The sequence below is a fragment of the Mesocricetus auratus genome, unplaced genomic scaffold (genome assembly GCF_017639785.1).
Source record: "Mesocricetus auratus isolate SY011 unplaced genomic scaffold, BCM_Maur_2.0 Super-Scaffold_100009, whole genome shotgun sequence".
NCBI classification, from domain to species: Eukaryota; Metazoa; Chordata; class Mammalia; order Rodentia; family Cricetidae; genus Mesocricetus; species Mesocricetus auratus.
The window spans coordinates 35,481,840-35,507,240 of NW_024429193.1; the positions used below are offsets into that span (position 1 = coordinate 35,481,840).

Here is a 25,401-nt window from a genome sequence, read left to right on the forward strand (position 1 = left end):
CTAGTGGCCAGCTGCTTTTCTTTTCTGATATTCAGCTTGAAGTCTGAACCCCAGTGTCAGTCTGTGAGTTCTTTTATTTTTCATGTTACAGGGACCTGGGTAGAAAGCCAAGCATGGAAACTGTCATCCCATTGTAGTCTTGGAGACAGGTGGCCAACCACTGTAGCCAAATAAGCCTCAGGTACAGTGAACGACTATCTTTAAAACATAAAAAAAAAAAAAAAGGCAACAGAGGAAAACACTCAGCATTGCCCCCCACCCTTCTCATGCAAACAAGCACACCTGCTCACAAACAAGTGTATACAGTGTGCGCACATAGACACTAATGCAATAGATAACACCTTTAAAAGGTGGCAAACTCTTATAATTCTAGGTTGTAGTAATGGGATGTAGTATAGAATCTGAAACGAATAGTGCCATTGTGTTACACTGACCACCATAGCGTCTCATACTTGGTGCTAGTAGGCAGATGTGCTGGTTACTTTGTCAACTTGACACAGAGAGTTACCCAGGAAGAGGGAACCCCAGTTGAGGCATTGTCTTCGTCAGATTGACCTGTGGGCATGTCTGGGACATTTTATTGATTAATAATTGATGCGGGAGGACACACCCCACTGTAGATGGTGCTTCCTCAGGCAGGTGTCCTGAGTTTTGTAAGAATGCAGAAGCAGGAAGCAAGGCAGTCCTCCATGACCTCTGTACCAAGTTCTAACCTCTAGGTTCCTGCATTGAGTTCCTGCCCTGACTTCCCTTGCTGACGGACTCTAGCCTGTAAGTTATAATAAACCATTTCTACAAAACAAAGAAACCCTGTCTCGAAAAACCAAAATAAATAAATAAATAAATAAACAAACCATTTCCAACCTCTTTGTTTTACCACAGCAACAAAAAGCAAACTAGGGCAATGTATTTAAGATGGCCATGGTATAGTGTAGTATCTATAACTAAATCAGTCAGTCCTCCAAGTCTATTTAATATTGTGAAGAAACCTTCATGACTTGGTTATGACCATAAACCTTGTGATTTAAATACTTAAAAGATAAACAAGCCAGGTATGGTGGCACATGCCTTTAATCCCAGCCCTTGGAGGCAGAGGCAGGTATATCTCTTGTAAATTCTAGGCCAACCTGGTATACATGGTGAATTCCAGGACAGCCAGAACTACATAGTGAGACCCTGTTTCAAAAAGAAGATAGGAAAACAAATAGTTTGATTATTTGGTAGTTTGTGGGAGAATACCTTAAAATCTTATATTCCAAATGTTTTACAATGAAAAAATGGAGAGTATGTAAATACTAGACAGTATTCTTTTGGGGGAAGCCAGAAACCTAGAAAATGAGCCTGTAAGATTTGTGTATCAGCTAGAGAAAACAATTAGTTCATTTGCCTTTTCTATATATTATAGTTGATTCAGAGTATAGCAAATACTGTATATCCTAAAAGTGTTAGGATTTGCCTTCACATGGAGATTGAGTTCATTCGCATGGCGGGGTGGAAATATCCCCTAAACATTTGTGTATTTGGGAAGGTCATGAAGGTCATCGAGCCTTTAGGGGGTGGAGTCTTGCTGGAGGAAATATGTCATTGGGGGTGGGCTGCATTTAAATAGCCTCACCCGACTTCCTGTTCTTACTCTTCCTTGTGTATAGATACAAAAGATTGGGGCTTCCTGCTACCATGATGTTCTCTGCCCCTCTAGAACAATAAGCTACAATAAACCTTTTCTTCCTCGGGTTATTTTGGGTGCAACAGAAAGTAACAAACAAAGGAGTTAAGGGATTCCAGAAGAACAGTGAGTAGGCAAGCATTGCTCCAAGTGTGTCTCGGAGGACTTTCCAGGGGAGCCAATGTGGTAGACCAGTTGTGTGATGAAATAGCATGGCAGCTGACATCTGGGTGCTCCGTCCAGTTGTTAGCAAGCACTTTGAGTTGGAACCTAGGTCTTCCTTTAGCTCACTATTCATTCTGTCTTTGCGGCAAACCACTTTAGTTAATTTTGATTTAATATAGGGATAGGGAGGAAAGTTCCTTAGAATCCAGGAGTTAGAATTGTCATGCTAAGGTGAGTCAATATTAAAGAGATAGGATACAACCATTTCACAAAAAAGATATATTTCCACTCATGGCTATTTACAGTTTCATATCCAAAGAATATCATATAACTGATACCTTCTGCAATGTTTCATGCTTTTCTTTTAAATGCCTCTATTTACATTTATATGACATGGAATTAAAACTAAGATGGTCAAATACCATGATATTAAACAATCAGCAACATAGATAGGTCTTCTTAAATTTGCTGATCAACATTAGCAATAGTTATCTTAATAATAAATTACCATTCATTTAAAAATCAGTAGTAATTTTAAACAATTCATAAATAAGTATGCTCTGTGCAATTTACACATTTAATATCCTGTGGATATTAAACGCTTGTATCTTGTTTGCACATTAGTTATCAGACCATAAGCATTCCCAACCAGACTGGAGAAGCTTCAGGTAATGCCTCAGGTCTTCTGGGTAGTTCTCACAGCTCAGACTGCTTTACCGAGGGAGGTTCCAGTTTACGTGAGAGGGCAGTTAAAATCTGGTTGAACTTCTCGTATCTCTCTGCCTGGTTGACTTCGGCACCCTTGCTGCCCCACAGCAATCGCATCTGAAATTCAGTCTTCAAGATTTCACTCATTTCTTCATCCGGTTGAAAATCTAATCAGAATAAAAACGTAAGTTCACTTCTGCCTCAAAGGGTTAGAGATGAATGAAACCTTCCTATTTTACAGTAGAATTAAATGAACTTCCTCCTCTCTCAGAATTCTAAAACCTGCTTCCATAGAAAAACGTAGGACCTCCTCATTTGGCCAGCTTTAAAGAATTCACAAGCCTGTGTCTCCAGTGAGTGTTGGCTGGCATCTTGTCTGGATTTGTTCCTAACAACTTTACTTGCCATATGATTCAACTATTTTAGCTGTAAAATTTGATCGATGCTAGTAAATTTATAGATTCTTTGTTCAGCTTAGAAAGTTCCCTAGTACTCCAGGCAGCCAGTCTGTTCTGCCCGTGTCCTAGGGAAGCACTGATGAGCCTGGCTGCTTTAGAAGTGTGAGAGAGCTGGAACCATGTGATACGTTGCGCACTGTCAGGGCTCTTTTGCTTCCTATGATGGTTTTCAGATTGTTCTGTGTGTGGCATGTTAGCAGTAACACATCCATTTGATTACTGATTAGTAGGCATTTATAATATATGGGCATATCAGATTTTGTTAACCCATTCACTAACATGTACTGTGAACAATGTCAACATGTACAAGCCCAAGTATGGATGTTCATTTCCCTAAGGTCATGCGGTAAACCTGTGTTTATTTCGAAAGAACTAGTCATAACCTCTTCAGTTTTGTATTCACTCATAATATATGAAGATTTCAGTGTCTTCATGCCTGGTTTTTATCAATATTCTTCATTAAAACCACTCTGGGTATCTCACTGCAGATGAAATTTCCACTTCTAAACAGTTTTTTCGTAACAGTTCTGCATCTTCTCCGACATGTTGCCTATTTAAACTACTCATTTGGGTTTTTTAAGCAGAGTTTTTCTGTGTAGTCCAGGCTGGCCTCACACTCAAATAGACCCACCTGTCTCTGCCTCCTGAGTTGGAATTAAAGGTGTGCTCCGCCACCGTCTGCTACTCATTGTGCTTCAGGGGGTCTTTAAGCTGTAAGCTTTTCTCCTAAGATACACATTTAACTATTTCCCCTAGTAGTATCTTGCTTTTATTACTTAATGTTTTGAGAAGTAAAAATTAAAAATCATGATTCATCAGTGTTTTGGTTAGGGTTTATAATTTTCTTTTATGTTTTCTTACAGCACCTTTTTATCCTTCAAAGGTGAAAAGTGTAAGAGCCAAGTGATTTGCTATATAGGTTAGCTTCTTTAATATGCAACATCCAATGTCACATATACTAGGTACTTTAATATCTACTGAATTGTATACTTTATGAGTCACATGCCAAACCTGAGGACCTTGCGTGAGTGCACATGTATGTGAAAGTAAGGAGCCATCTACCTTGGGTCTTTTGAGACAGTATCATTGGCCTTGAACTCATCAAATAGGCTATGCTTGCTGCCAGTGGGCCCTAGGGATCCTCCTGTGTCCACATACGCAAACTACCATGCCTGGCTTTTTCATGTGGATTCTGGAGATTGATGTGAGGTCCTCTGTTGACTAAGTGCATCTCCCTAGTCCCTAAGGAACAAGTATACAGCACCACAATGCAGAGTCTAGTTCTACACTGTAGCTCCGAGGTAACAATATTCTTTTAAAATGAGATTAATGGGTCCTTTTTTGTCCCACACAGTATCTTGAAGGATCTGAAAAATTAGAAGCCTTGGCTAAAGTTCTTGGTCTAGCACTTGATTTCCAAAGAGACTGTCTTCCTCCAGCTCTGCAGCCATCCTCCCCATGTCAAAAGGTGACTCAGTTTAAGCCCTCCCTCCCGAGCTGCAGCCCCTCCATCTTCAGTGTAGGAGGATATTCTTCAGGTCACACTTTACACCAGCGCAGACTTAGAACTCCCCACTCTTCCAAAGCTCTCTCAGAATCCGGGTTCTACTCTCTGGGTAGAATTCCTAATCAACCCATCTCTGCCTTCTGGCAGACGACTTTTGTGTTTTAATAATCAGTAAGGGGGGCTGAGGAAATCGATTACTTGGTAGAATGTTTGCCTAGGATGCATGAAGCCCTGGGTTCAGGCTCCAGCACTCATAAATCAAACATGTGGCGTATGTATGTAAACCTGTAACCCCGGCTCTTGGGAGGTGGCAGCAGAAGGATGAAGTTCTATGTCACCCTTGGCTGGATAGTAAATTTGAGGTCAGTCTGGGATCTGTGAGACCCTGCCTCACAAACAGTACAACTGTAACTGGAATTTCTTCTGGAAGTTAGCCCATGTGCTGCCCCTCTGAGCAAAGCACTTTTCCTGAGTGTTCCATGGCGCGCTCTGCACTGGCCACTGTGTGCTGAGCTACCTGGTGAGATGCCTCTAAGCACCTTGAGGTCAACCACTTAGCTCGGTGCAGCACAGCACCACACCTGTGATGAATGTTCATCGGTCTGTCTGAGGAAGCTGCTTCCTTCTACAGAGATTAAGGATGGTCAGTTTACACTGCACTTCCCAGGATGTGTGGGACAGTTGGAACAGGGATAACTAGGAAGGAAGAGGAGCACAGACAATGAAATCTAGATGAAACACCTTGTGGTGACTGCTGCCTTCCCGGGTGCTATGGTGGGCATTCTTCTTGACTCTGCCTTTCATGTATTCTATCCTTGATAGAACAAGAGAAGAAAAGAAATGCAGGACATAGTTTGGGGATGAGTTAGAATAATGATAATGACACATATATGGAAAATAGCTCAATCAGTAAAGTGCTTGTTGTGTAAGTACAAGAGCCTGAATTCGATCTCCACGATGCACTTTAAAAAGCTGGACATCGGCAGTTGACAAATGGGGCATCATAACGTGAAAAAGCTTCTGACAGAGGATTAATACCAAGAATATACAAAGAACTCAAAAAACAGGAAGACAAATGACCCAGTTTTAAAAAATGTGGTGTGGAGTTCACAAAAGAAGAAACAAAAATGGCTAAGACATGCCTTTAAAAAGTGTTTACTATCTATCCTTAGCAATTAGGAAAATGCAAATTAAAACTACTTTGGAGATTTCATCTTACCCCATTACCCTAATCAGAATGGGGAAAAAAAGCTTGCAAGGATTGGGAAACTCTTATTCAATGTTGCCGGAATTATAAAATGATGCAGCCACTATGAAAATTAGTGTGAGGAATTCTCAAAAAGCTAAAAGTAAGTCAACCATATGATACAGCTATACCATTCCTTGTCCTATGCCCAAGTGCTTGACTTCCTATCACACGGATACTTGTTCAGCCGTGTTCAGTGTGCTCTATTCACAATGGACAGAACTAGGAAATACTATTCTGAGAGGAGTAACCAAGACCTAAAAAGACAAATGCCTCATGAAAAGAGACCACGGCGGGTTGTGTAGGGAGCTCTAGAGGTGCTGTGAGGGGTAAGGGGAGCTTGGTCCCTTCTCCCACCCTGTTCCCAGTTGAGACATAGTTTATGTTTACTTAGGTTTGTATATGTGTCTAATTTAAATGAAGTTAGGTAACTGAGGGTGATAATGCTCCCCCCAAGAGCCATAGTCAGTCTAACAGAAACCCCAGTGCCAGGCATAGGAAACCCCTCTTTGAGTCTTTGGTCAAAAGACTCCCAGAACTTGAAGGTGAGACCCTATTGCTGAAGATGCCTCATACTTTAGACACAGGACCTTGAGGGATGGAGCCAGGACAGACCTGGAGCCTCCTCCCTGAGGACTGGCTCTCCAAGCATCTGAAGGTGCTAGGCAAGCTGCCTAGGGAGAGGAGCAGTTAAAGTCTGTGAACCACAACTATGGCTGTTACAGCAAGCTATCTGCAAGGGTTCAGAAGTGGCTCTTAGTCCTGGGGGTAACTGACAGCATCTAATTGGATTTAAGGCCCACTCAGGAGGAGTGGTACTGTAAACCTAGCCAACTACCTGTGGCTAATGAGGTCAGGGGAGAACTTACTACCGCTTTCCTAAGCCAGTGAAATTCCCAGCTGTATTCCAAACGCCTGCCTTACACCCACCAATAGCTGTAGCTCTCGTCCCTCATCAAAGCAGCTGCTCTCTGCAGCAGATGGCGACCTTCCACAGAACTCTCCAAGTGGTCAAAGTGCGAGGATAATTTACTGGATCTGCCCATCCCCCACTTCCCAGTCTCTACACCTAAGACTCGGGGACCGTCGAGGAGGAGTGTATGGGGAGAGTGTACCAGCCAACACACATGCTGAGGCACTGTCTTCTATATATGATAGGAGTTGTGCCCATGAAATCTCAAAAATAGGTCATCGAAACTAGACCTGTACAATGGCAACATGAGGTGACATCCAGAAGTGGATGGGGCAAATTTTACAAGGCCCCACCCCTAGATGGCTGCTGAGAGAAGAATCAGTCTCAAGGGACAAGCTCCCTGATATGTTATCCAATCCCAGTTGGTCATCCCTAAACACATGTGCTAGTGGACGTGTGTGTGTGTGTGTGTGTGTGTGTGTAACAATAAAGTGGTCTAATTAGGGAGGCAGGAGGTGAAGGTAAGTAACAAACAGTGTATGGTAGAAATTACATAAATACAGTTCTCAAAATTTTTTTTTAAAAATCTGGGCATGGTCACCTGAGTGATGGCTCGGTGGTCCGGAATGTGCACCGCTGTTGTAGAGGACCTGAGTTTGGCTCCTAGCACCTATGTCAGGCGTCCTACAACTGCCTGTAACTAGCTCAGCAGGATGATGCCTCTGGCCTCCCTGTGCACCTGCACTCATGCTGTATGCATACCTACATACAGATGCATATAATTAAAAATATTTTTTAAAGCCAGGCATAGCACCTCTAATCCCCATGCTGGGGAGACAGAGATAGAAGGATCCCTGGGACCTGTTGGCCAGTCAACCTAGCCTCCATAGTTAAGTTCCATGCCAGTAAGAAACAATGACTCAAAAAGAGTGGTGTATGGTGCCTGAAGAAAGACATCTGAGGTTGACCTCTGGCCTCCACACAGGTGTAGGGTTAGTGTGTGTATGTATGTGTGTATGTGTGCACATGCAATGAAACCCACTTCTTTATACTTGTGTGCTCTTAGGCATTATTGAAATAGGAAGCAAGGACCAGTGGCATAGGAAATGGAGTGTCCACACCTTAATTTCATCTCCTTGGTCACTTTTCTAACTGAGGGCATCCATGCCCTTTCTTTTTTATTCCTTCATTCTAATCTCCACAGAGAGAGGATTCCAGAAACAAGTTCCTACCTGCCAGGATCCTCTCAGCGTTCATCCTGTAGCTCTCCGAAGCCTCAGCCATGAATCTGGCTGTTGCCAAATGGTTCAGCATAATTTCACAGCTCTCGTCATTTTTCTCCCACATGTCAGTTCCTTCAAAAGCGACAGCCTGCCGTTCCATTAAGGTCACAAGAGGCATCAGCAGTGGGACTGATACGCTGCCTGGCAAGACATGTGTGGACTCTGAGGGACAGAGAGGAAAGTTCCACATCATGCTTTGTTGACAGCTAATCGCAGGCCGACCAGTAGTCTGTTCCGCGTAGCAGCGGCAGATCCACATGCAATGCCACTGTGTGATTATAAAGCCGGAGGAGCCAGAGCCAGCAGCAGCCTTGCCGATGACAGGGTCTGACCGCGTGCCCCGCTTAAAGCCCTGACAGTAGAACAGGGAGCGGCTGCAGCGCGCACTGCCCTCCTGTACTTGCTTACCTCTGCCTTCGTGCAGGACTTTGCTGAAGGGCTTCAGCTGCTTTTCATAGAGGATGGCTGTTTGCGTGTAGTGGTGCCGCAGGGCAGTCCATGTTTTTTCTAACCTTGTGATCTGGAAGAAGCAAAGCCTACTGTTTCAGAAAGCCTCTTGTAAAAAAAAATTACCTTTCTGCTTAAATTTTGGAATAGGTGATAGATTTGCATGGCAACGCCCGAAGCATTGGTGAGTTGAAAGAAAAACGTAGCCCCTCCACCCTGTCCTGCATGGTTCCGACAACCCATGCCACAGCTCTTAAATGCTTGTGTGTATGTGTGTCTGTACATACTTTGAAAAAACAAAGGCCCAAAATAACTGTAGTTATTTTGTGTGTGAGAGTGGGTGCTCTCCTACCACGTGACTCCAAGAAACTTCTGGTAAGGGCACTTAATTTGTTCAGCATCTTTCTGTTAAGGCAGTCACTCTTTTTAATGAAGGAAATTGTGTGCCAGGCATGCTGATTTCCAGGACACATGACTGCAGCCGTGTCCCTCGGTGGCAGGGATGGATGTATATGAGCATCTGCCAGGATTTCAGAGATCATCTGTGTCTAGGAAACAGCCCAGATAAAGAGCCAGCTGTGTTGATGCTGCTGGTCTGAGCCAGTTTGCAGGACGCTACTCCTCAAAACTCTCCCAGCACTCACACAAGGGAAGACAGCCGATCTCACTTCCCTGTAGGACGCCCACTGTATGTGATTCTCTACTGAAAAAGCCAGCATCTGTCAATGCAGACAACGTCAGAGGCTGCACCTGAGACATTCTGCAGGGACGCGTGTGACAAGTGAGAGCTGGACATCTGTCTTAAGTAACTAGGGGAAGATACCTTGAGACAATCAGTCTAGGACCGTGGTTCTCAGCCTTCCTAATGCTTCAAACCTTACTACAGTTCCTCATGTTGTGGTGACCCCCAACCATAAAATTATTTTCATTGCTACTTCATAGCTAAATTTTGCTACTGTGATGTAAATATCTGGTATACAGGATATCTGATATGTGACCCCTGTGAAAGGGGTCATGACCCACAGGTTGAGAACTGCTGGTATAGGGATTCTCTGATAAAAGTTCCTTAAATGCCTTGGTTTCCCCCAAGACATTACCCAAGCTGGCCACATTTCTGATGGCCCAAATGGATGCAGCCACTGTCATGCCACACACTCGAGCATGGTGTCTTGTCCTAACTAGTTCTTCAGGAATATTGCTTATTATTACTGGGGCTAATTCTTGTTATTACTTATCAAAGATGAGATGTAGACTGTCAGCAGTCACCAGTGTTTTTATAAACAGAGCCAAAATAGTGGGGAGCATCACTCCTGGCTGCCTCTACCCAAGGCAGCTTTCACTAAAATTCAGTTAGTCTTTAGAGATTGGCTGAAGCAGTCAGCCATGCATGGTGCAGATGAGCAGAACTCTGTGTAGCATTGAATGCACCCTTGTGGGAGGCGGCACAAAGCCAGCATCTCACCTGAGGCATCTCTAGGGCTTTCATGATGGCCGAGAAAGAGTAGAGGTCTCCCATGGCGTCTTTCAGTTCCACTGCCACCTGGATGATCTTATTGAGGGTCCCTGCTCGGTTCTCCAAAGTGCCCGTGCAGCCCAGAATGTCCACAGCGATGCCAATGGCCATGGTGTTGTGTCTAAGTGGGAGAAGACCAAGGGTCGGGCTGAGGTCAACAAGATGAGGAGACAGTGGCCCTGAGCATCCGGAAGCAGGGTTATCTGTGTGCCACCGCCTGGGAGCCGGTTTGGAAAGCTAATCTCAGTAAAGCCCGTCCCATACCAGGCAGAGGATACATTATAGATTCAGGAAGTAAGATGCCCTTGGACATGACCAGATTCAACCATGCACACAGGAGCATTAAGTGGTCCTCAGAAGTAAATGTAGCTACATGCTCTCTCTCCTACCATGAGTGGCCTAAGGTCCCCCAACAAAAAGGGAATGCTACCCCTGAGGAAGACTGGGCACCACTTAGGAATGGAAAAGACAAGAGTGGTGTTCTGCAGCCCCAATACAGATGCCACAGAGTGATCTGAGAGGTGGATGAAGACTGAAGGACAGGCAGGAATTTGCCGTAGGTCAGACCCTAACAAAACCGGGCATCCGCTCCCCCTACTCCATCTTCCCCTTCCTCACCCTACACTCCGTGGATCAAACTCAGAGACCTCGGGCAGGAAACAGGGCGACTTTCCTGTACATGACAAGGGGACCCTATGAACAGGTCAGTCAGGCAGGAAGCCCAGACAGTAACCTCTTTCTTTCCCTCTGTAAATCTAAACCCAGGAATTTACCACACTGGGTCAAAATTGTCTTAATTTTCTAGGCTACTATGCAATTGCTGGAGGTAAATTTGCAGCCATGGTTCCTAAGACACCAGTGCCTTTGGAACTCCAGGGTCACGATGTTCTGAAAGCTCAGAGCTGGGGCTATTGCTCCTTGCAGAGTTCCCTTTGTGCCTCGGTCACTGGTCTCTCACCCTTCTTGAGCAGAGAGTGTCAATGACTCGGTTCATGCTCAGCCTTCCCAACTCCCCTAACACCTGTTACTAAGTAATGGGCCCTACTGTCTCCAAGTGCCTCTACACATTGTGTGTGTGTGAGAGACAGACAGACAGACAGACAGACAGACAGACTCAGTCCTCGGTTTACATGTCAATGGCCAGCAAGCTAGAGGTACTCATGTGTTAGGAGAAGGGTGCTCCAGGAGTGAGGTGGTAAATCAGATGTCAAGGGTAGTTTTGCACTTGATTCAAGAACAAGAGAATAAAGTCATTGGGCAGTCCAGGATTCCTTTGACCTTGGCCTGTATTTAGTTAACACATGGTAACTAATCAAACTATCCCCCTGGCTTTGTGGGTAGCTCCCATAGTCACAGATGAATAGGAAACAAATTAGGGTGTAAGATCCTAGACATGTAGCAAAAAGAAAGGGATGCTGACAAGAGCTGAGGTCAGAAAACAGTCGAATGAGTGAGAGGCTCCACAGCTGCTGGTCATGGCTCAGGCTGGGAGCTCAGGCCCCAGCACACCTCTCAGAGCCAGAAAAAAGTCTCTGGAGATTTCAGTGTATCCGCTAGGAATGAGGAAGTGAGAGTGGCCGCCCCGCCCAAGCACCACCACAGGGGAAGTAAGATGTGCCGCTCTGCATGAGGAACGAGAGGAGATTGGAATCCATAAGTCTTGAAAAAGCAGGCAGCTCAGAAACGGGACATGTAATTCCCCAAAGCCTTACACCAAGAGCCTGCCTGAACAAAGTTGGCTGTGGGCTAAACATCTATCCTGCTCCTGCCCCGCCCCCCTTACCTCCACCCCTACCCCTGCTGTGAGCCTGTGGGGGGGGGGCTCACTCCCTCACAGCCATCCGGCCTGGACTCAGTGTAGACAACAGACTGGCCTCGAGATTGTGATCCTCCTGCCTCTGCTTCCCCGGTGCTGGAACTATAGGCATGCAATCCCACGCTCATCTTTGTAAAGTTATGTGAAATGCAGCCTTTGCTTCCCAGAGGCCGACAGCTGCTAGCACATGTGGGTACTTACACTCCAATACTAAACACTTAAAAATCTTCATCTCAGTTGCATCTGCCACCCATGCACAGTGGCCAAAACAGTGTTTGTGCACATTCCCTGCACCACAGAAAACTCAACTGGTCAGGGCTGTACCCAAGAATATCATGGAAACTGTAACAGTCATGGCAACTGGGAAATAGTTTGCACACTAGTGAGCGTGTGTGTGTGTGTGTGTGTGTAAAAGGCCAGCTTCTGTGACAATATGAAATCTAGTTATGTGTTTGTCTTGAAACACGTCTCATCTCTAAGCATTCCATGTTCAAGGGCATATTTTTGTTTTATCTCATTTTTTGTTTGTTGTTTGAGAGAAGGTTTTATTATGAAACCTGGGCTGGCTGGCCTTCATCCTCCTGCCTCGGCCTCCCAAGGACTGAGATGATAGGCAGGTGTGTGTTTTAGTGGCTACCTGGTGTGGTGGTCAGTACCGTCAACTTGAGAGACTCTAAAATCAGCTGGTGGATGGGCCGCAGGGGATTTTATTAGCTGAGGTCTGAAGGCACGCCACCGTGGGTGGCAGTGTTCCCAGCTGGGACCCTGCACTGTATAACTGGAGAGGGGCACTGTTCAGGGCACTGCGCAGCAGCTTGCGTTCACTGTGACTGTGGAGACAGGGTGACCAGATCTTTCAAGCTCCTGCTCTCTCAGCTTCCCCACCATGAGGGACTGAGAACTTACATAAACCCTTCCCTAGGACGCTTTTGCCAGGGTAATTTAGTACAGCAACAAGAAAGGAAACTAAGTACCTGGGGGTTATAGAGTTTTTGAAAAATCGCAGTGTGGTTTCGGAGCCCTGGGATCCCCAGTCCTCCTGTCCACCCCTTAAAAGAAAGGGCAGGATCCGTCCCCAGGGCGTCTCCCCTAGTTCATCAGGAGGCAGACACAAAGTGAGATGCTCCTGGAGGTGGAGCACAGCAACAAAGTGTAGCGTGCGGCTGCGGCCACGCCACCGCTGCAAAGCCGCTCTCCAGCCACCATTCAGGACTGGGCCAGGGAGGCGCCATGTCCCTGCACTGTCTGCTCACGCCCAGGTATTCTACAGCTCAGGCTTGAGAAGAGTCATGCCGATCGTGGAGTAACTGACTCCAGGACAGGCTGCTGCTGCTGCTCTCTCTCTTCATCTGCCTCCTGCTGCCTCCCGCAAGGAGCTCCAAGTGTGGGAAATGCAAAGACAGCATGCTCACCTTTCTATAATGTCTAGGCGCAGCTGGCGTCCGTGAGGTAAGGTAATGAGTTCCAGTCCTGAGCTGACACCCATGCTCCTCTTCATGTCTTCAGAGACTTCTAGTATCCTAGCAACCTGTCAGGAGCCAAGCAGAAATTCGCGGGATCAGGAAGTGGGCTGCTCCCAGTGTTAATTTAGCATGAGGAAAGAAATACAGTCCATGGAAATCCTGTGGCTGAGGAGAGAATGTGCTTGTATTTCTTTGAGTGACAGCATAATCTTAACATACATAATAAAACTGGGTGAGAGACTTGGAAAATAGCTTGGTCCATAAAGTGCTTGCTCTATAAGCCTGAGAACCTGAGTTTGAGTCCTAGTGCCCATGTAAAAAGCCAAGCATGGTGGGTGTGAACGTAGCTTCAACGCTGAGGAGGAAGAGGCAGCTGGATCCCTGGGGCTCATCAGCTAGTCAGCCTAACTTAATTTGCAAGCCCCAGGTCCATGCAAAGGACTGTCTGTGAAACAACAGGGTGGATAGCTCCTCAGGACACCAGAGGTGTCCTCTGACCTCCACACGCTGATGTGTGCATACGTACCCTCATATGTGTACTATCTCACACATGAACACACACACACACACACACACACACACACACACACACACACTGCTCCCTCCCTTAGTAGGCAGTAGACTGAGGAAAGTCCTAATGGTCTCTACAGCCTGCAGATCTGACATGCATTCATGCCCAGCCAGGGAATTAATCATTTGTTCGAGCTTTGCCCTAACACAGGCTGGATCCTGGAGGGACACTTGCTGCCAACAGCAAGGCTACGTGTGTGGAGCCTATCAGCCTCCTCAGTGGAAAAGCAGAGTGCCGTCCAAGCTCCCTCTGCTCCCGGCTCTCCCATTCACGGTCTAACTTAACAGCCACGGCTGGCTGCTATCGCCCTTAATTACGCCTCCCCCGGGTGCAGTAAGTGCACCTTATGGCTGGAAACCATTCCAAACATATGTGGTGATTTAAAACCAACACACCCACGTCTCTTCCAGAGAGGTTTCCTGAGAGAAAACCTTCCTTTGTCCAAGCCAGCTCTCATCCCAACCCAATTCTCTTCATTGATTAAATTTGTTCTCTGAGTTTCTTATAGTGTGTTCTCTTTACCATCTCGTTTCTAACGTGTCTAGTTTAATGGAATTGGAGGTCAGACCTGACCATTTCCAGTTAGTGGTGAAGCATGAGTGGACTCAGCATGCCTCTGCACTGGGACCATGAGAGCTCACTGCAATGTGACCCTGGGATTCAGAGTCTTCCCAAGTCTGGGCATGCTGCTGGCACAGGATGGCTCCTGGGCTTCATCTGGTGGTCTGTTCTCCATCATAGTCACTCCAGGCACGCAAGCAGTGCAAAGATCTTCATAATGTGTCACACACATGCATGCACATATGTGTGCGTGCATTCCATATGACAACCTTTCACGAGTTTAGATCATCATCCTGTCAGTGATTCTCAGCCCTGTACCTCTCTGGGGTGCACGGTAACCCACACCTTCTGTGTAACAAGACTGAAGGGCCCACCACTGACAGTTTTCTTCTGGAAACTGGTAGGCATCCTGGGGGCTCTGTTCTGAGGGCAAGAAGCCTCCATTCGGACTTGAGTGTAAGTCGGCCATCATGAGGTCCCGTTCCTAGGGTACACATACTTTCTGGGGCCAAGCTAGAGGACTAGGGGATGTGGAGCCCACACTGCAGGCCCAGGCTAAGTCCTCGGGGTTATAGAGGCGGGAGGAAGCAGTGTCTATTGTGGGCTGACCCTCCCTTGGCCCTCCTCCTGCCCTCCAAGCCTACCTGCCACCACTTTGTGACGCCCCTGGAGCCATTCCTCTGTGCTCCACCGCTTCAAGGCCACTGCGGTGTGCAGGATCCCTGATGGGTCCCCAGCCTGGCCCTTTACTCAGCTACCAGAGCGCAGTCAGACGGCCAGGCCCAATCCCCGGCTGCGCTGGCTCTGCTCTCCATCGCCCAGAGGCCTCAGACCTGCGCCCGCACACCCATGGGCTTGTTTCCCTAACATGATGGCAAAGCGCTGTAACAGCAAGATCCTGTGTGAGCCCAGAAGAAGAAACTTAACAAACGCTGGGAGAGGCAATCAGGTCCTTCCCAACCCTCCCTGCCCACCCTCTTCTTTGGGCCGGAAATGAATCCTATTTAGACCAACCTCTCTCCCCATGGCTTTCAACAGCGATCCTGGCACGGTGCCTCCTAGCCACCTGCGAAACACGTCCCTGCTTCACCAGCTAGTCGGCCTTCCACGCTCATCTCAGCTGGCCGGATCTCTAGCTTCAAGCTCTTCCCTAGGAAGTCCGCCACTCCTGCACAGGGCACCCCCCCAGGCCTGCCGTACACCAAGTGATTGTATCACTTTCCCACCAGGACAGAGGTGACAGCGGTTGCTCGGTCAAGGCTGAATATGTAACCCTGACCAACCCTTAGTGCTTGCTCTGGCTGGGCTTCAAGTATTATTAGCTCAGCCTTCACTGCCCCCCCTGGGTGGTGGTACGCCATTCCACAACTGGAGAGAGAACGAGGGCCGCGCAGCTAATGGACAGTGGTGGTGTTTGGACTCATTCCTAAAGGCCAAGTTTTTAACTACTGGATTTCACTTCCACATTCAAAGATGGTGGGTGGAGGAGTAGCAGTGCTCCACCAGGGTGAGCGAGGAGCCAGCAGTGTCTGTCTGCAGATGGGAGGGCCGTGAGCTGGGGTGCTGGACACGGATGGGTCCCAGCTTCCAGTGTGCTCAGAACCGCCCTGATGCCCTTAATAAGCAACTATGCCTGAACTACGTGCCGGGGTGGGGAAGGGCACATGGGACCCAGATGCCGCTCCACCCCTGCTTTTGGCTCCTGGGTGGCCCCATCTCGGTGCTGCTACATTTGGGGTGGGAAGCAATTTTCCTGTTGGAAACACTGGCTGTGCCTGGGTAGTTCCGGGAGAAGAGCAAGGGACAGACAGTGGTGGGAAATACGCGGAGGGCTGAATGCAGCCTTGCCCATGGGGCTAGGGTGAGCAGTCTAGGCTGGTTTCTCCTTGCTTCCTGGGACTCCCAGGAAGCCTGTCCTCCAGTGGATCCTGAAGACAGACATGGGAGGAAACTCATCAGGAGGACAAAGTGTGACAGGCAGGCAACAGGGAGGACTGCATACTTGTCTGGTGACATCAGACTTGGGCTCTCCTTTCAAGGCTGTCAAAAGCTGTGAGAAGGTTCCAGACCTGTGAAGTGGGCAGGCATCTCCCCTTTTCCTCTTCATAGACACCCAAGGGCTCCCTGCCCACCCCCAGGAAAGGAGCTGTTCTGTGAATAGAGACCTCTGTGTGCACAAAGGACTTCCTGGGGGGGGGCACTGAGGGTGAGTAGGCGGGCTCGCACTAGGTGTGAATCTCACCCACTCCTGGCTTACTGGCACGGTGCTGAACACTCAGACCCAGGGCCCAGCATGACTGACTTGCTGGGACAGAAATTCAACCTCTTGCCACGGGACACTAGGACAAGGATCTATAGCGGCAGATGATCTGCCCACCTGTGTGTTCTGCCCAAGGATGCCCAGACCACGGGTCAACAAGTCCTTTTTCTCACAGCAGTTCTGTGCCCTGGCTCTTCCCTTAGGGCCTGTTCAGCAGGGACACGCCCTCCTCCTACCAGTACGGACGACCCCCTCAACCATGGGCACTGACTTAGACCAGTCAGCCAGTTCCCCTTGCAGGCCTGGATTCAGGAAGAGGGCTTTTCCTACCCAGGATAGCCAGCAGTTGTTTAGTGGTCCTCTAGGTTATTTTAGGACTCCTTTATCAGCTCCAGAACTCCCTGGGGATCGCTAGGAGATTAGATTTCCAGCCACGATTCCTGACACAGGAAGGAAAGTTCAGCTCTTGAACAAATCCTAACCTTTGAAATTCATGGCCTTCTCCCAGCTGAATGAAATGGGTCTGATCTGTCACTCAAACGCCCAAGTATCAACTACTGTATGCTTAGAAGGTGGTTAAGCCCAAGATGTCCATTGTCTAAGAGATACTGAGAGCTTATGAGCACAGGTCACTGCTCCTGAAGCAAATCCCCCTAAACAATGGAGATGATGAAAATGTATCAATGTGGACGAGAGCCACGGCTTGAAACTGTATCTGCGTTTGACAAACAAATGTTATTTAGAAATCTAACAGGCCTGGCATTCCACATATCAAGCGTTGTCATTAGGAAACTGGGCTTTTTCAATTAGCTTTTAACATTTTATTTTATGTGTATGGGTTTTTGCCTGCATATATGTCTGTATAATACATGTGTAGCAGGTGCCCACAGACACCAGAAGAGGGAGTCAGACCCCCTGGACCTAGAGTTACATATGGTTATGAGCTGCCATGCAGATGCTGGGAATCAGATCAGGGTCTTCTGGAAGAGCAGCCAGTGCTCTTAACCACTGATCCATCTCCAGCCTAAGTTTTGAGATTTTATTACATTTATTCTCTCTGTCTCTCTGTCTCTGTCTCTCTCTCTCTTGTGTGTGTGCATGTACATATGCCATATTTATTCTCTGTGGGTGTGTGCGCGCGCGTGCTCGAGTGCATGTACATGCCATGATGTGTTTACATCAGAGGTCAGCTTGCAGAAGTTGGTCCTCTCTTTCAACCATGCGGATTCTGGGTATTCAGGCTGCATCTTGGCAGTCAGCACATATACCTGCAGAGCCATCTCTCAGGCCCAGGAAGCTGGATTTTGTAGGATTTTATATTCTCTTCTAATCTTCATCTTAAAAATTTCCTAACTTGAACAGTTAAAAAAAAAAAACCACAGCCGGGGGGGTGGTGGCACACGCCTTTAATCCCAGCACTCGGGAGGCAGAGGCAGAGGCAGGTGGATCTCTGTGAGTTCGAGGCCAGGCTGGACCAACAGCCTCCAAAACAATACAGAGAAACCCTGTCTCGTAAAAAACAAACAAACAAAACAAAGATACAGCTGAAGATGATTATCCTAGAGACCATGTCAGTAATAAAATAAATATGGCACAGAGGTTAGCACGGTGCATAACATAGCCAGGGCCCTGCAACTCCCAGGCTTTTAGCTATACTCCTTCGCCCCTGGCTGTTCCTGTTCTAACAGGCCTGAAGGGAATTTTTAACTAAGCACCAGGTAGGAGGAGGAGGGGTCACGGAAGCTCTTGTCACCAACAGGCTGGGTGCAGGGGCAGGCCTGCCCTCCCTCAGTCCAAGGTGAAGTTTACCAGTTTCCTGCTGGGCAAAGGTTGTCCTGATGGTGGTTCCCACCCTGTAAGTAAATCTCCACACCTGCATTATCACCTGGCTTTCCCCTACAACAAAGTATCTACCCAGCAAGGTAAAGTAGAGCCAGACACATGCCCTTCCCAGCCTTCAGCTGTGAAAGGGACCAGCCACAGAACACTAACCTTGCAGTCCGCACTCAGCATGTGCTGCGCAATGACCCTGGCGTCATTGTTGGTGAACAATTCTTTCACATGCTTCAGCATGGCAGTTTCCAGGGGCTTGTTCTCTGGAGGAAGGAGCTTGGACTCAAAGTCATTGGGTCTGAATGACGACACGGTTTCCATGAGAGGTGGCACAAAGGTGGACTTGTCCTCCTGACCCTCATCTACCTGTGCTGCCAGTGGATCCCAAGGTCTTGCTTGGTCATCCCCATCGAGGATCAAGTAGTTGATGCCAGAGTTCCGGGGACCTGATGCCCCACTGTGTTTGGCTGCCAGCAGCTCCTCGTGGCTGCTGGGGGCATGCGAGGGGAGCTTGGGTCCCCTGTGACAGCCCACAGCAAAAGCAGGGTTGAGTTCACAGTAGTTGGCCTCCGCGTTGAGCCAGGCAGACGGAGATGGAGGAACCTTGAGGAAGGGCACCTTACAGGGCTTTGGGGGTGGCTTGGGGCACAACTGGCTGTCTGACCCTCGCAATGCCTCCCCTGCCCTAGTGTCTGAGGAGAACCGCCGCACCAGCGCCGGACTCAGAGTAGGCTCACTGCCAGTCCTGAACACAGGAGAGCTGGGGCAAGGGCTTGTGTCCATACCTGGAGACTGGGGGGGCAGCTTGCAGCCTGTGGAGGAGAAAAGAAGGTCAGAGAGAGCCCAGCTGTCCAGAGAACAGAGAACAAAGTGGGAGTGACAGATCTCTCACTCCGTGCCCTTGGGTTCCCCTCTGCCACAAAAGAAACCACGGTTGACTTTCTCACCGCGGGTCTGGTCTGTGGCGGTCTAGAACACCGAAGGCTCCACCTCTCTCTAGGAGAGATTCTAAAGCCCAGGGGCTGGGCTGTAACACCATTTTATGGTCATAGCAGGTTGGGACAGTCAGAACGGGAAACGTGTCTTGGGCAGTGAAACACAAGTCTCCAGCCACAGAGCATTCAGGGCTCTGAGTCACTCTCAAAGTCGGGGATCTCAGTCAGCATTCACGAGAACGAGGACAGTAAGGACAGGAGACAGACACACAGAAACAGTTTACAAAGGGGCACTAGGAAAAATCACTGTGGCCCCATGGAAGGTTACAAATAAAAGAAATGAAAAGCCGCTCCACTAACACTGACTGCTTATATGACTTTCCCACACCCCACCACACCCTTGGTCCTGAAACTAGCGCCGAGAAGCAGCAAGGTGTCTGTAGACAACTGCTCTATTAGCAGCCCCAGGACCAACTGAGCCACTGCTAGGCAGAGTGGGGGGTGGGGGTGGGGAGCACTAAGGAGCGGGCTCTTTCGTGGTGCCCACCACTTATCCAAAGGGTTTGAAGTGTAAAAAGTCTGGGTGCAAATGCTAGGTGACCCTCTTACTTAATACACTAGTTCCTCGGTTTCCTCAACTGCAAAACAGCTGCCCACTGGGACTGGTTATGGGACTTAAATACCTGAATGATACAGCTTTGAGCTAGTCCAGTGTGCCACAACCAGACAGCTCTGCAAACCTCCCCTCCAGGCTGCAGGCATGGAGTCTTCAAAGCCAGTGGCTTGTTCAGGCAGGAAAAGCCTGGTGGCGGCCAGGGCCACACTACCGCCCCCTTCCCTGAGACTCCCTCACACCTACCTATTGGCAGGTGACTCTCCGACTGGTGGGCTTTGAGGACTAAAGCCCTTCTGTCCTGCACGTGATCCAGGCAGGCGGGCTGGCTGCCACTCTTCTCTTTATTCCTGAAGCCAAAGAGGAGGCACAAACGTGTCATTAAGTAGTAAAACCTTCGTTAGGCAACGTCACGGAAAGCTAAGGAAGCTTCCAGAATGAGTGCAGCGCATACCCTAACGATAAAGGAACGGCCACAGAGGAGGAAAAACTGAAGGGGTGTGCCGCGTCCCCAGGGCCAAGGCAGCTAAGTCCTAGGAGGCCTCCTCAGGCCTTCCATCCTGTGGAACACAGATGGACGAATGGGTCACGATCCTCTGGGGGCAGCAAGGAGGAATCTGATGACCGGGAATGTGTACTTTTAAAATGATTCTCATTCCCTGGGGGAATGACTTATTTAACTAACGTGACTTTTCCACGATGGATCAATGTCAGCTGGAAGGAAGCTGGAGGCCACTCCATGCCTAAGCACAGATCAGCACTCCCTCCTCCCAAATCATCTGCAGGCCCCAGGGGGTGGCTGTCATACCCAGCTTCCTGGCTGTGCTTGCAGCACCCACAGACGAGTTAGAAGCCAAGTGGCAACTGAGAGGCTCAGGGCACAACCACACAGGCCAAGGTAGAGGGGAACGTGAAACACTTTCACTAACACCCCCTCTGTCCTTTCCAATCAAATTGGAGCTTGTTCTGGTCACAGACAGCAGGAAACTGGATTCTCTCAATAGGAGAAGGGATACACGGGACCTTCAAGCCTGCCATGAACGGATCCCACCCCCTCCCCCACCTCTGCCCCAGCATAAATCATTTTTACATAAACCAGTTCTTCCCTACCTTTGGGAAACAAAACAAACGTTCAGCAAACCTCTCCAAGATAAGTAAGTCAAGACTGGACAAATTCCAAAAGGAAATGATAATTGTGAATCGTGTCCACCATGATCAATGATCAACCTGCCAGATCAAGGGGCCCAGAGCAGATGGACAATTGGAATGTTACCTGCCTGACACCACACACCTTTGCCCAGGGCCTGAGGCTGCCGGAGAAGAAACAAGCCCAACGTCAGAGCAGCTGGCAGTGGGCCAAAGCTGACATGACAGTGGGACAAAGCCATTGAAGGACAGCAGGGTAGGGTGACGAGCCCACTAAGGCCACTGGTCATGTTGAGGTCACCCTTCCTCCGCCTGGAGTGTGTGGGCTGCTGCCTGTGGGTAGCTGTACCAGAGCCTCCACATTCCAGAAACAATCAGAACAGCATCTCCGCTATCATCCTTGCCTCCCCACTTACGCCTAGGCCTGACTTTTGCCTCCCCTGCAGATAATAACAGCTACCAGCAATGATAGCGCTTACTATAAGTAAACACTTTCGGTTTCCTACACGGTTTAACCCTCTCAAGTTCCAGGCTTCCAGATGGAGAAAGGGCGTCCCAGCGAAGTTAAGGTCCCTGTCCAGGGATGCACAGCTAGCCACAATGGAGCCAGCCTGGAGCCACAGGTTCTGAGTCAGATGCTGACTAATACGAACACAGCTGTAATTTATGTTACTCACATAGTCCTGTGTTTCGTGGGGTGGTTTGCTGTACAGAAATTATAGTTTATATTTTATCCTGGCCCAGACAGAAAAGCACAGAGCAGAATGGACACGTTCACTTAGACATGGGAGCTCAGACGCCAGGAGTGGGGGCGGGGCTGCTGTATAACACGGGATCGGTGGGTCTACAGCTCAGCTTCTCTCCCCACACCCCCTCTAACAGGTGGATCTATGAAGGATTCTCAGCTCTGGAAGCCAGATCTGTACAAATGTGGAGCTCGCCTCTCAGCCCTTTCCTGCCCCAGGAATGTTTCTCTTCATTCCCAGGGACACAGAGAGCAGTTTCCTCCCTCTACACCTCCAGTCCTTCAAATCCGATCTGTTCCCTCCAAGCCAATCCCTTTCCGCACTACCAGTCCCTAGTCCGAGTTCTCAACAGCGACCCCTGCTGGATGCTGACGGCAGCATGTCCACTGTGGCTGCTCAGATCAAATGCCCTTTTCCTCCTTGGCTGTCTCTCTCCCCATAGTCACCGGTGGTCTTCCCAGTCTCTATCCAACCCCAAAGACCCCAGGAGCCTGGCTTCTAGATCTTTCTCTTGCTTTCAGCCTGGGTGCCTCCTGAGACCCTGGCTTTCTTGCTTCATTCAGTCTCTCTCCTCCGTCAATGCCAGTTCTGCTTTAGGATTTGTTCACTATACCGAGCTTTTGTAACCCCTGAGCCTGGCACAGAGGCCTCCACCATTAGCTAGGGTTTCCCCCTACCCCATCTCTCCCGCACACGGACCCTCTGTTCTAGGCTGCCCCATCGACCCCCCAGGCACCTCTGGCCCTCTTCTTTGCAGTGTCCCCCAAACATCCCCTTGCCTTCAGATCAGCCGCTCCCCATTCAGCCCCTGTGCCTTCTGCCACTGCTTTCAGTTTTGAAGTGGGGTCTCGTTCTATAATCTAGGAAGGCCTTGAACTTGGGGCAAACCTCCCACTTCAGCCTCAAAGCACTGAGGCATGCATTGCACACCCGGCTCTGCCATTTGCTTTTGGTGCACTTTAACTGGGAACTACTCGTGCACACCCGGTGACAGCTGTCCACTCGCAATGAGTGTAGCAATATTCTCACTTGGCCTAAGCCGGGCCCCCAGCACCCCTGGGACCTACCTGAGGAGGTTCCCCCGGGACAAGCCGTGTTCCCGAGCCTGGATGCTACCTGTGGTGAGGCTCAACCTCTTAGCCATATCTGGCCTTCCGTCGGTAAAGCTGCCTTCCCGGCCGAAGCCCGGTGAAGTGCCGTAACGCTCCTCCAGACACCAGAGGGGCACTGTCCTGTTGACGGGCTGGAATATGATGGCACCGCTCTGCTGGGAGATGGGCCGCCGGTTGCCCACGTAGCAGCGCACCAAACCAGGGATGGAGTCAAAGCTCTCCATCTCGAACTGGTACTGTACGCGGCTGTAGGCCTCGCTGAGCCGCAGAACAGTCCGGTTGATCTTAAAGTGCTGAGCGAGGTTCTTCCACTGACAGGTCAGGACGAAGTTTCCCGGGCTCGACAGGGAGTCGCGAACCAGGAAGTCACCATCTCGCTGCACGAGGTTTTCAGATACCTGTAGGCAGAATGGTGAATGAGGGAACCAGAGAGGCAAACGTATCCTCCCAAGAGCTTAGCAGAAGTCACTGCTGCTGCTGTAACTCTACTTTCTGTGTGTGCACATGCGTGTGCATCCGTGCAGCGACCAGAGGATAACTTAGGTGTCAGTCCTTAGGTACAATCCATCTTTTTTTTTTTTGAGACAGGGTCTCCCACTGGCCTGGAACTCTCCAAGTAGACTAGGCTAGCTGGCCAGCAAGCCAGGAATCTACCTCCCTATTTCATATGCTACTTCACCTGCCTTTCCTTTCTACTTCTTCTTCCACCCCCCTCCCTCTCTCCCCCGTCTCCCTCTCTGTCTCCCCCTCCCTCTCTCTGTCAGTAAAACCCTCTTTTCTTATGTAGGTTCCAGGGACTGATCCTTACGCTTACGAGACGGCCATTTTTTACCAACTGCTCCATCTCGTAGCACTCCTTCTGTTGCCAGATCTTTAGTTTGCTAAAGGTCACACTCAAGAACTATTCCCTAGCCAGGTATAGCCATGCACAACTGTAATCCCCGAGCTCAGGAAACTAAAACAAGGATGTCAGTCTGAGGTCAGCCTGGGATACATAATACGTTTGAGGTCAGCCCTCTCTAGAAACAAAACACCAAACTGTCTACTGACCATCCTCTACATGCCCAGCGTCACTGCAGGTTCAGGGGACACAGCAGTGACTAATACCTCTTCAGGGGCTTCCTATGTCTAGTGTAGCCACTCTCATCTTAGGACAGACAGTCACAGGGGTGTATCAGATGTTGTGAAGGGGAAGAAAACTTTGGACGGGAGACAGTGGGCTTGGGAGGGTTATCTCTCAAATGACGGTGGTCAGGGAGATGTCACAAGAACATGACATTAACACAGACTTGAAGAATGTAAAACGGCAAGAAGAAATGAGACTACATTCCCTGTGGGTCTGACTTTCCTTCTAACCAGTGAAGGGAGGGGAGCAGGAAGCTGTTTTGGTGCCTAGACATCCTCCTTGATTCCCATCTACGAGGCAGGATGAGCCCAGGAAGGACATGGTGAGTTCTGGACATGCTGGGAGGCTAGAAAAAAAGCTACCTGAGGTTCCCTCATCTCACAAGGTTATTGGAAGATAACACATTTGCATATGTAAAACTCTAGTATAATGCCTGGAACACAATGGATACTCCCAAATAGGAGACCACTACGATGGTGATGTTTACGGCAAAGGCCTACACTGTGTCAGTCATTTCGGCCAGGTTTGCATTCTGCCCCAGATGTGTGACTAGACAAATTACCCTTATAAGTCCTTTGTGGCTCAGTTACATCATCTATAAGATGTAGATAATGTTACTGCTTATAGAGTGGCTGAAAGTTTCAAAGGTTTAGAATGATGCCAAGCTGTCACCATTGCCCTGGGTTTCAGTCACCCAGGCCAGGATGATACCTTACTGAGAGTTTACCCTCCTGGCACACTAAGAAACACAGCAGTGATGGCAGTTTTTTTTTCTAGGATATTCTAGCATCCAAGTGATGCTATACTTCTGCTAGCTCAGAATAGTATGCTACCATGGTTACTTTAAAATTGCATCTTTGCCTTAAAAATACATCTTCACACAGAAATTCCATTTCCCAGAATCGAGCCAGTAGAAAGAATTATAGGTCTGAACATGGTAGTTATCTTACAGGATGTTGGTCAGACTGCTAGGAACACTCTAAGTACCCAATAAATTGTGATGCATGTGTGTGATGGACATATACTCTCATATACTCTGTGTGCTGGTGCAGGAGGGTACCTTACAGATGGAGCGAATTCCCAGGGCACATCATTAAGTGAAGAAAGTGGGCCACAGAAAACAGTAAGATCTCCTACTTGATGGAGGAGGTCTGGAGAGATATACACCAAAATATTCACAAAGACTATCTCCAGGGGACACAATTAGGGATAAGAGCAGAGTTTTCTTTTATCTATATTTCACACAATCAACTTTTAGAATTTTTATTTATTTTTCTTTTATGTGCATTGGTGTTTTGTCCTGCGTGTGGGGT

At 48.5% G+C, this 25,401-nt stretch overlaps 1 protein-coding gene across 4 annotated transcripts in view; it reads right to left on the bottom strand.

Moving 5' to 3' along the window:
- Positions 1–2,095: 2,095 nt before the first annotated feature.
- Positions 2,096–25,401, bottom strand: part of Bcar3 (BCAR3 adaptor protein, NSP family member) — a 103,604-nt gene continuing 80,298 nt past the window's right edge. For all 4 annotated transcript variants that reach the window (XM_040751930.1, XM_040751932.1, XM_040751931.1 and 1 more), the window contains 8 exons: positions 22,918–23,360; positions 20,205–20,308; positions 18,570–19,222; positions 13,135–13,250; positions 9,856–10,027; positions 8,355–8,466; positions 7,896–8,108; positions 2,096–2,706 (listed from right to left, as the gene is read on the bottom strand). In XM_040751930.1, coding sequence (XP_040607864.1) covers positions 2,528–2,706; positions 7,896–8,108; positions 8,355–8,466; positions 9,856–10,027; positions 13,135–13,250; positions 18,570–19,222; positions 20,205–20,308; positions 22,918–23,360 — 1,992 coding nt within the window. In that variant the 3' untranslated portion in view covers positions 2,096–2,527. The remainder of the gene's footprint in view (positions 2,707–7,895; positions 8,109–8,354; positions 8,467–9,855; positions 10,028–13,134; positions 13,251–18,569; positions 19,223–20,204; positions 20,309–22,917; positions 23,361–25,401) is intronic.